This window comes from Actinia tenebrosa, unplaced genomic scaffold (genome assembly GCF_029948245.1).
Source record: "Actinia tenebrosa isolate PJP-AT-01 unplaced genomic scaffold, QUT_ActTen_1.0 PGA_scaffold17__23_contigs__length_9995812, whole genome shotgun sequence".
NCBI lineage: Eukaryota > Metazoa > Cnidaria > Anthozoa > Actiniaria > Actiniidae > Actinia > Actinia tenebrosa.
The window spans coordinates 9,666,238-9,676,571 of NW_028292577.1; the positions used below are offsets into that span (position 1 = coordinate 9,666,238).

General features: G+C 36.9%; 1 protein-coding gene across 2 annotated transcripts; it reads left to right on the forward strand.

Moving 5' to 3' along the window:
• Nucleotides 1-1,171: 1,171 nt before the first annotated feature.
• On the forward strand, nucleotides 1,172-7,390 carry LOC116298854 (high choriolytic enzyme 1-like). 2 transcript variants are annotated; one of them, XM_031707425.2, is made up of 9 exons: nucleotides 1,172-1,322; nucleotides 1,667-1,858; nucleotides 2,777-2,941; nucleotides 3,900-4,017; nucleotides 4,506-4,687; nucleotides 4,916-5,134; nucleotides 5,704-5,866; nucleotides 6,481-6,589; nucleotides 7,055-7,390. In XM_031707425.2, exons 1-9 carry the CDS (start codon nucleotides 1,229-1,231, stop codon nucleotides 7,163-7,165), a joined length of 1,353 nt encoding a protein of 450 aa, XP_031563285.2. In that variant the 5' UTR covers nucleotides 1,172-1,228; the 3' UTR covers nucleotides 7,166-7,390. The 2 variants fall into 2 exon arrangements, with proteins under 2 accessions (XP_031563285.2, XP_031563286.2); XM_031707426.2 differs by having other exon boundaries at nucleotides 1,196-1,322; nucleotides 1,703-1,858.
• Nucleotides 7,391-10,334: the final 2,944 nt, after the last annotated feature.

Here is a 10,334-nt window from a genome sequence, read left to right on the forward strand (position 1 = left end):
CGCAGCAGCCCTCCCTGAAGAAACTTCCTGGATCCGCTCCTGTTTCATATTTTTGACTGGCGGCAGTGAAAGACCAAATTTCAGCGTACAACTCGGAGAAACAGAGTTTGCGTGTTTATGAAAATGGCTGTGTTTTCACTAGAAATGATAACTTGCGTAAAATTCCTGGAGGTGTTTTAATCCGACTCCCACCTTTCAAGAATAACACTGTGATTGGCCCATTTATTTGGTAGGACAACTTAAACCATCTTGCTAGGTAGTTTAACTTTGCCTTACTTCCGGTGTCGTAATTAAGCTAGTTTAAATTGTCCTAGTGAAAACACAGCCAATGGCAGTGTCAATTCAACTGATGATGTAAACAATGACAAAATCAAGAATTTTTTCTAAAACAAATACCAATCAGTGAATGTCTGAATCTTAATGAAGAATTTGAAGCTGTTAAAAAAAACAAATTATCTCTGGATACAGTAGGATTTGAAACGAAGTCGACCGACAAACCATTACAATTTTTACAGCTACGCCCACAGGCAACCCAAGCTCACTACATTTACAAGAGAATGTTTGGGAATTTAAAATATGCCGTATTTTATTTGGAAAAACGTGAATAAAAGTGTGTCGACTTACCTGTTGTGTCATTTTGTTTATTTTGAACTCCTGTATGCAGTTTCAGCTAGTTTTGAAGGGTATTTTGGAAATAAATCCCCATACATTCTCTTGTAAATGTAGTGAGCTTGGGTTGCCTGTGGAAAACTCAGAAGGTTGTTTCGAGAGAAATTATACCGACTGCACGCAGGCTACGACACCCGTGCTTCCCAGAAAAGGTTATTTTCACCATCTTTTCTATTCTCTTTCATTAGTTTTGCTTTTTCTCTTTTCTCTTGTTAATTCGAAGTACGATTTAAAAAGCCATCTGTCTTCCGCTTCGGTACAAATTAGGAAAAATAGGCACGAGCAGTATCGTAGAAGTACTCGAAACACACAATATATAGCATTAAACCAGGGCTCTGCAGATGCGTGAAGACTATCTTTTCTCAGATAATGAATAGGGACAATTTCATTAGGATTATTCATCTAAAAGGATTATTGAGCCGGACAATTGAATGCGGCTAATTTATCGAAAATAAACTTTCTGATTGAAAGTGTTTCTATGATCAAGTCATTTTATCATCGAGGGTATATATTGAGCGCACATCTTAGAGATCTCATAAGTCTTTGATGAAGTTTCAAGATGTACAACATGAAAAACATGAGGGCCTTTTTAGCCGCAGTTTTGATTTTCGCAGCCTTTGCCGTGATTTCTGGCAAACCACAAAAGAGAAACTGTAAGTAGACTCGACATGAAAATTAATATTTCTGAACTCTTGTGGACTGATCGTGTTATCAGAGAACTCATATACTATATGTACCTCCCTGAGTGCTGGACAAAAGTGTTCAGCCCATCCACACGTATCGAATTTCGAAAAGTTGCGTTTTCCAGTGGCGTAGTAACCGGATACGGGCGAGAAAAAGTTCGCAATTAAAATATTCCGCTTTTAAAAACATTATATATACATTATTTTGTCAAGAATATATGTAAATTCATAAGACAACCAAACAGTGTCCTCCTCATACCATCTTTATTAATAATTAGTAAATGATTAATTCTGACCTTTTTTAAATTTTCGAGGTCCTCACGGTCCACCAACCATTGATGATGTTCCAGGTCCTCGCGGTCCACCAACCATTGATGATGTTCCAGGTCCTCACGGTCCACCAACCATTGATGATGTTCCAGGTCCTCACGGTCCACCATTAATTCCTAATGATGTTCAAGGCCCACATGACAAAGAGACAATTGAAGATCATTCAGATAACGATGGTAAGGCATTGGATTCCTACACGTCAATCATACAAACAGTATTTCATTTAGTTTTATAGATAATTTTATTGATATATCTTATTACCAATGAATTTACTACTGATGATTTCACCGTGTTTAAATAGCTATGTATTTATATGTATGTATCATGTATGGTTAGAAATTTTTGTACTATCTATTACCAAAAGAATGAATCCTAATTCTAAATTTTCAGAATTATTTGAGTCATGAATCTCGGAGATAACAAGGTTTATACTTTCGCTTTATTATTACTCGGGCTTTCGAAGAAATGCCCGAGGTATAAATTGGGCTTCGTTATTTTTTTTTCTTCAGTCACAAATCGCCCTCGAAGCCCTAAGGCGCATGCGTCAAATCAAAGTCTATGCGCATGCGTAGAATCAGCCATGAGCACATGCTTGAGTAATGGCGGACGGATATGAGGAAGGACTCGTCGCTGTTTCAAGTAATGAATAATATGAAGTCTAACACCCTCAACATTTTTAGCACGCTTGATTTTGCACAGACTTTGCACCATCTAAAAAGGGTGACAATGTTCACGAAGAATTTTTTCGATTTTCTGCTATGAAGCCCGAGTTCACGCAGATATGCGTCTAGTTAAAGATGATGTCATAGAGGGCAATTCATTTGATTTGTCGTCATTTATAAAATGAAAAACTGATTACTATAAGAAAATTAAACAAATTCGTGCATAATCTTCCTATGAAATAATTTTAAATTAATATTTTTAAATAAATGATATTTAACTGTCCCAGAAACGTTTTGTTTTTTTGAATACAACCTCCATTTCAATGAAAATGGCAATGCATATAAATTAATAGAGTGGTAAACTAAAAGACAGCTTATCCAAAAAGCCTGATAACATTATTTCGCATTATCGATGATGTCCTTGTCTTGTAGATATGGTGACGATAGATGACATGATTCTGCCGCGCAAAGGATTGAATATACTCAAGAAAGATGGTATCATTACGAAGCGCCAGGCGTATATTTCTGATGACGGGCAAGACTTCAAGTGGCCTAAAGCTAATGGTGTGGCAACGGTTCCGTACACTGTTGGACGAGGTATGTTATTACCACTGAAGCTGATTGATGCAACTGGCAAGTTGGTTAAGCCACAGGTAGCCCAAGCTTGGTTTCTGTGGTGTCCTGCTATAAGGAAATGTATGGAGATTCATCAAAAATTTCAATAAAATCATTGAAACGTGACATAAAGCCTCGAAATTTTACCCGATCATTGAGAAATAGCACTTCTTTCGCTCTGCGTGGTTATTTTTTGAATTTAGCCCGTTTTAAGATTTTTTTCCCCACCAGTAAGAAATAAGAGAAGGCTGGAAACTCGAGTCCCAAAAGCGAACCATCACGGGTCTTTGAAACCTCGTACGTCTTCAAATTTTCTTTCCAGCGCCAAATTTTAGTCATGACCCTTCTCTCACATCCCTATAGAACCGAGAAAGTCGCATTAGAGATTAGTCTTCGCGTCTTTAAGCCATGAAATTTGCCTGTATTCACACACTACCTCGCTTGTTCTGACCCGTACTTGGAGCTCACTGCACACCAATTCAAAGGATTTCTTTCGGCAACCGACCCGAGGTCACGCCGGAAGTCTTCGTATCGTAAATGCGGGTTGGATTTGGATATAGTCTTTCTTCGAAATTATGGTGAGTGTATTTTTTAACGGCCTAAGATACAAAAGTATTTAACTTATAATTTATAACCTTATAATCTTTCTTCGAAATTATGGTGAGTGTATTTTTTAACGGCCTAAGATACAAAAGTATTTCTTCCGGTATTTCTTCTCCATACATTTCCTTATAGCAGGACACCACAGAAACCAAGCTTGGGCTACCTGTGGTTAAGCATCGGTATATCGTGCGGGAGGTCATGGTTCAAATCCCGGCCGGACCAACACTCACTTTTATCACACTGTGTGTTATATTGCCAAAATGTGTCGATACAACAAGGTGTCGATACTGTGTCACGAAAAGAAAATGTGTCAAAATGACTCTTTCTTTCTTTACAGGAATTGACACTGATGTATTGCAAAGAGCCATTGCGGTGTTCAGTGCTAAGACCTGCATTCGCTTTGTGGAACGTGATGCCCAGAAAAACTACGTTAAGTTCCAGATTCATTCAAAGAAGTAAGTAATAGTTGATCTCTAGCTGTAGCCATGGATCTAGCAGATAGGAAGAAGTTCATCTCTACCTGTAGGCATGGTTTTAGCAGATAGCACTAAGAAGTTCATCTCTAGCTGTAGGCATGGATCTAGCAGATAGGAAGACATTCATCTGTAGCTGTAGCCATGGATCCAGCAGATAGAAAGAAGTTTATCTCTAGCTGCAGGCATGAATAATAATAATAATAATAATAATAATAATAATAATAATAATAATAATAATAATAATAATAATACAATGCAAAACTACGCTGTAATAGTAAGCTATTATGGTTTTACTAGTTGCAATGCGGAAACAGGCAGCCAAGAGAAGGGCGAGCAGGCGTGTTATCTGATAAGTAGCTGTTCTGGAAGAAAGCAGCACAGAAATATGCACGCGCTTTTTATTATCCTTAAATAATAATACAATACAAAACTAACCTTGCAACTCTAATCTTTTATGGTTTTATTAGATGCGGTGCACAGGTTGGCAATGGAGAGAGCGGCGAGCAGATCTGTTATCTGACAAGTGGATGTTCTGGAAAGAAAGGAAAAGTTCTGCATGAGATGATGCATATTCTAAGCTTTCTTCACGAACAGTGCCGCCCGGACAGAGACAGCTATATCACCGTGCACACGGATAGAATCAAGAGTGGTAAAGTGGAAGACTTTTCTCATTGAATCGAAATACTATTTATAAAAAATGGAGATGTATGCGTGTTTTAAGAAACCCTTCAATATAAACCGAAAAATCTGGCTACGGTTTAACGATATTCAGTCTGTGTGATTTCCGGAAAGCTTCTGCCCAAACAAACTGACGCTCACTACCCTAGGTAACCACTAAGTAACGTAGTAGAAAAAAAGTGATTGATTTTTTTCCTAGGTTACTCATCCAATTTTCAAATATACAAAAGTAAAGACCTAGGTATTCCCTACGACTGTGACTCCATTCTTCACTACAGATCCACTGCATTTGCTGCAAGTCGTGCACAACAGACCATAACATCATCACACTGTTCTCACCTGGGGAACGATGACACCAGACTCTCTTTACTGGACTACAAAAGAGTTAACACACTGTACGGCTGTGGAAAACCTGACTGTAAGTATGAACATAACTTCTTGTGGCTTGAATTGTTCCCTCTATAGTCCTTTTTTGAGTTCCAAATTAAAACTGTTTTCAATGATTACAGACTCATTTACTCAGGCTTAGCTTCGTATCAGCGTCTAATTACTCACAATGACCAACGGTAAAGTAAAGAATGCACAACTCCAACAATACAAATACTTTGAAATTCCGCGGACCTTCACCAAAGTTGAGGCTAGCCCTGAGCAACAGAAGTCGAAAAAGGAGTATTCTACTTCTTTTTGCACCCAAAGGGACTTCGGTGGTATAGAGATGCCAGTCACAATCACAGCCCAAAGTGACTGAAAATAATTTCTATAGTGAACGAAGAAAATCAGTACCATATAGATAATGGTTTCCAAATTGACCCACTTTCACCTTCACTGAAACACAAACACAAACACCACCACTATCCACAAGTATTGAATATTCTGTGGGTACAACTCAACTCACATGTTGATTTTTATGGAGGTAGGAAAACCGCACTTTCTATAAGTCATCATATATATACATTATATAAGCTATACTCTTGTTAAATATTGCAGACAAGTACTATACCGTACGAGTGGTCACTTACTCATCGTGGTGGTCTGGAACTGGAACCGACTGCTTTATCTACCTGACTCTACATGGAAGCCAGCAAACATCTACAGAATTTGAACTCGACCTTTCTACAAATCCATCAGCCAATCTTTTCGAATCAGGATCGTGAGTATGAATTTCAAAGCCCCTTAGAAACACAGACGGCGGAACGACTTTGGAAGTATGGGTTAACCAAATATTTTTAATAAACTAGATCATCAACTAGATCACAAATGCCCGTTTTATTAGCAATTTGTCTTATATGCGCAATACTGTGTAGAGTCAAACTATATCGTTTATTTCCCAAGGAAAAACTGTGGGTGATGTCGTGGGTGATCATGATGACTCTGATGTTGTTGCGATAAGAATAGACTTTGCACCATCACGTGACGGCAGCCATGTTAGATGGCAGGAACAATACAATCATTTTATAGGAGAAAGAATTAAATTCCTGAGAGCAAAGGGATTCTATTGCTCTGACATCTAACCACAGGCAGCCCAAGCTGTAGTATAGGCGCCGGCACGTGATGGTGCGAATCCTCTATTGATGGGTTGCATGCATTCCTAAGAGAGTCAAAAGACAAAAGCATGGGGGTCATTTTGGTACCATTAACAATGCATGCTAATGAGAAATATTTTGTTAAATGGCACCGATGCTCCCCCGAGAGGCCGCGATGACATAACGTGCAATCGAAGAATAACGCGTAGTAATAAATAAATTATCTGTTGATTATTCCCAGCACTGATACCTTCAAGTACATGGCTTACCGGAATGATCTGGGCTCCATAACTGGGATCTCAGTCAGAATGGTTGCTCACGGATCAGGTCAAGCTTGGCGGCCAAACACGGTAAGACCACAGGAAGCCCAAGTCTAATAACCTGCAAAACCCAACAAAAAGCTCTCTTAACGAAGCCTTTGATTTATATGGCACTGACCTGATTTACAGTGCAGACACTCTTCATAGTCATTGGTTAACTTCGACACCCGCAATGATAACGCCAACTTAAGCATCTAATTAATATGGCCGTCGGCCACGTTTTACTGAGCTCCGTATTATTGTACCTTTATTTGATTAATGGCTCGAATTTTTTGAAAAGAAATAATTCCTATCCAAGTACTAATGGTCTTTCTTATACTGGCCTCGATTTTATTCTTGTAAAGTCAGTTGAAGGTTTTGCCCTTTCTCTTGACATTCCGTGGGAAGATGCCTGGCCATCTTGGAACTCCGTCGATGTCAAAGTTTACCCTTCGTGTATGGCAAAGAAAGTTCCTTCCACGAAAGTACTTGAACTAATTATTCGTTATTCCACAGTTTACTATCACCGATCCAGACACCGGAACCTCTGCGACGTTCAAAAACAAAAACAAGCAATGGCTCTACCCGTCATCGACCTATGGGACGAGCAACTTCCCGGCTCAGTAACAGGTCACAGTCAGCGGATACATATTAAACGATAGATCTTCCATTTCGTATAGCGACATGTTTTAGATTTCGATACATAACATAACAAGAAGGAAAAAGATAAATAAAAGGAGAATAAATAAATAGAAAATGCTTTTAAGGGAAAAAATGAAACATTTGTCTAGATTTTAACGCTTAAATATTCAATCAATATTGGCGAATTTCAATAAAAAATTGTCTTGTGTGGCCTTGGTTTGTGTAGTCAAAAAGTAAACAGGTAATTTTATTTTGAAGAAAAATAATTTTGATTCTCATTATCATTTTAAATATCATAAATTGAAAATAATATAAGATTTATAGAGGATATTACATGGGCGCTTGGAGATACGAAATTTATCTTCGAGTGTTGAAAAGATCTCTCACAAGTGAGCGCAGCGAACGAGTGAGAGATTTTCAACACGAGAAGATAAATTTCGTATCTCCAAGCGCCCATGTAATATTCTGTTTATTATATAATTATCAATGAAGTATGTTTTGGCTTTTTCAGGCAATTCTTTCCGTGTATATTTGAATAGCCATCGCAATGGTGTTATTTTCACACGTGAAAATAACATGTTATTTTCACGTGTGAAGATATCAATTTTTCGGAATAGAGAAAAATAGATATTTCATTGGTAATTATATAATAAATGTTATTATCATATTCACGGTGTTATTGATATATTATTAGTTTTAAAAACAACCTAAATAGAAAGCAAAAGTAACGAAAGAAAATGAGAAAACGAAAAGAAGGAAAAAAGAAGAATCGAGAAAAATTGACTTTTATGTATGTTGGACGGTAACCTGTAGCGCCGGCTATGAATCATAATCTACATAAACAATCGAAATACTTCAAAGTGTATAAAAAAAAAAAAACCAAATCAAAAACAGTTTTCCGTGTTTGATACTCTGATCAAAACACTTGGGATGTTTGGAGAACACTCGAAAAGCTGGAAACCACTACGCGTCGTGGTTTCCTACGCTCCTCTCGTGTTCTTTCAACATCGCGCGTGTTTTGATCAGAGTATCAAACACGGAAAACTGTTTTTGATCTGTTAAATCATGTAAAAAAAAAGTATATTTTCAAAATCACTCATATGTGAACAGTGTAGTAGTATGGCTGCAGTATTTTTGTATGTGGACTTCTCTTTTCAGAGATATAAACATTTGAAATATCAATATGCAAATGAGATGTCGTAAATTCAAGAATGTGTTACATTTTGAAGTGTAATTTACGACAAGTGTTCTGAAGTGAAATAACCTAAAAGTGTACAAAAACACTATATATTTCAATCATAAGGATGATTTGCAAATGAAAAAACAGCAGTACTTTGCACAACAGTATTTTTGTATAATAAATTAGTCTTGAATTTACGTCACTACTACACTGGTCACATACAAACGATTTTGAAAATATACTTTTTTCCATGATTTAACAGATCAAAAACAGTTTTCCGTGTTTGATACTCTGATCAAAACACGCGGGATGTTGGGAGAACACGAGAGGAGCGTAGGAAACCACGACGCGTAGCGGAGCGGTTTCCAGCTTCTCGAGTGTTCTCCCAACATCCCAAGTGTTTTGATCAGAGTATCAAACACAGAAAACTGTTTTTGATTTGTTTTATAAAATAACAAACCCGCGAAAAGATCGAAAAAAAGCAAAGTCTAAGTAAATTCTCCCTACGTGCCGTCTTATTCAAACTGACCAATGAGCGCGCGCGATAGATTAAAAATGACGATAGCGTGTTTTGATACTCTCATCAAACATGGTTTTCGACCAATCATAGTGCGCGTAGTATCCCAATTATTTTATAAATACACTTTAAATATGATGAACTTCCGCCTAGGATAGAAATGAGACTTTTCTATGAAGATATATGGCAAAGCCGAAGATGTGAAATAGCGATTTCTCTGGAAAAAAACGTTTTTTTCAAACAATGTTTTTAAAAAATATTTTTACAAAACAATGGTTTGTTTGGAAGCCATCAACCTTTTCATCCACTGACTTCAAACTTAGTAAACGAAAAAGATTCCGTTTTTAAAATTATAATTGTCGGTTATCTCCACAACTATTATTTTAATAATGGTTTCCATAGTGATCCAATTCGAAACAACTGAAATCTGCAGCTCTTTTTGCATATGTTTACGAAATAATTCAAAGGTGGAAGATGAAAAATCTTTTGGCAGGATGGCTAGAAAAATATTTGAATAATGCTTAGAAAATTTATATTTTTTATTTATGTTTTTTTCTCGGACTATCCAAAGTTGTTCTAAACTGCACGCTATGAGATGATAATCACACTTTGAAATTCCGTGTAAAATCCCGCGTGAAAATTTCAAAAACAAGCGGGCTAAAGGATATTAAGATAATACTGGGATGCTGTGTCGATGAAGCCAAGTTCACGAACATACTAATAGCAGAAAAGCAATAAAACATCAGGGAAAAAATACACAATCTAATGACCCCCTCTTGGTGGGAAATTTTACGATGTCATTTTTTTTTATCTTTGAAAAGATAGGGCTTTAAAACACTCGTACAATCACAACACAATGGATTGATCGCAATTGGTCTATTTATGAGCACAGATTGTTGTGCGCTTGGTTTTCTAATGAGGTCGCCGCTCTGTTTTGGATATATTTTGCTTTTTCTATACCTGTTACTCAAGACACAGCGGGAAAAGATTTACTGTCGATAAGTCAACCTACTTCAAAATCTAGAAAATTTGAAGATTCCTCAGATTACAAGGATACGAACACTGTTCGTCTGAGACAAAAATAAACATGTAACGAGAAATCTAGATTAATCACTTGAACTTGATACGATATGCTCAAAATTACATTCTTGGATCTACTGATACTTTCCTAAATATTAAATTAAAGAGGTCCTTACAATACCGACAAATCGTTAATAAAGACTGCTTTTTAAGTATATTGGGAACAGTTTTCAACCTAATTTTTGCGAAATGTTTAAGATTATGTTAAGAATTTAGAGTCGAAAACTGTAACAAATTAGCCGGGTAAAATAAGTAACTTGGATATAAAAGCAAACAACTTATCCAACTCACACGACATAACGATTTACACCGTGATTATATTTTTTCCAATTCAGAAAAAATCCAGGCGACAAAACCTATTAATCATCCACTCCTGC

Excerpts from the sequence above, each read along its gene's own strand:
- LOC116298854 (XM_031707425.2), top strand. The coding sequence starts at position 1,229 with ATGTACAACATGAAAAACATGAGGGCCTTTTTAGCCGCAGTTTTGATT. Across the intron at positions 1,323-1,666 it reads CAAACCACAAAAGAGAAACT|GTCCTCACGGTCCACCAACC; the intron begins GTAAGTAGACTC and ends TAAATTTTCGAG. Across the intron at positions 6,590-7,054 it reads AAGCTTGGCGGCCAAACACG|TTTACTATCACCGATCCAGA; the intron begins GTAAGACCACAG and ends GTTATTCCACAG.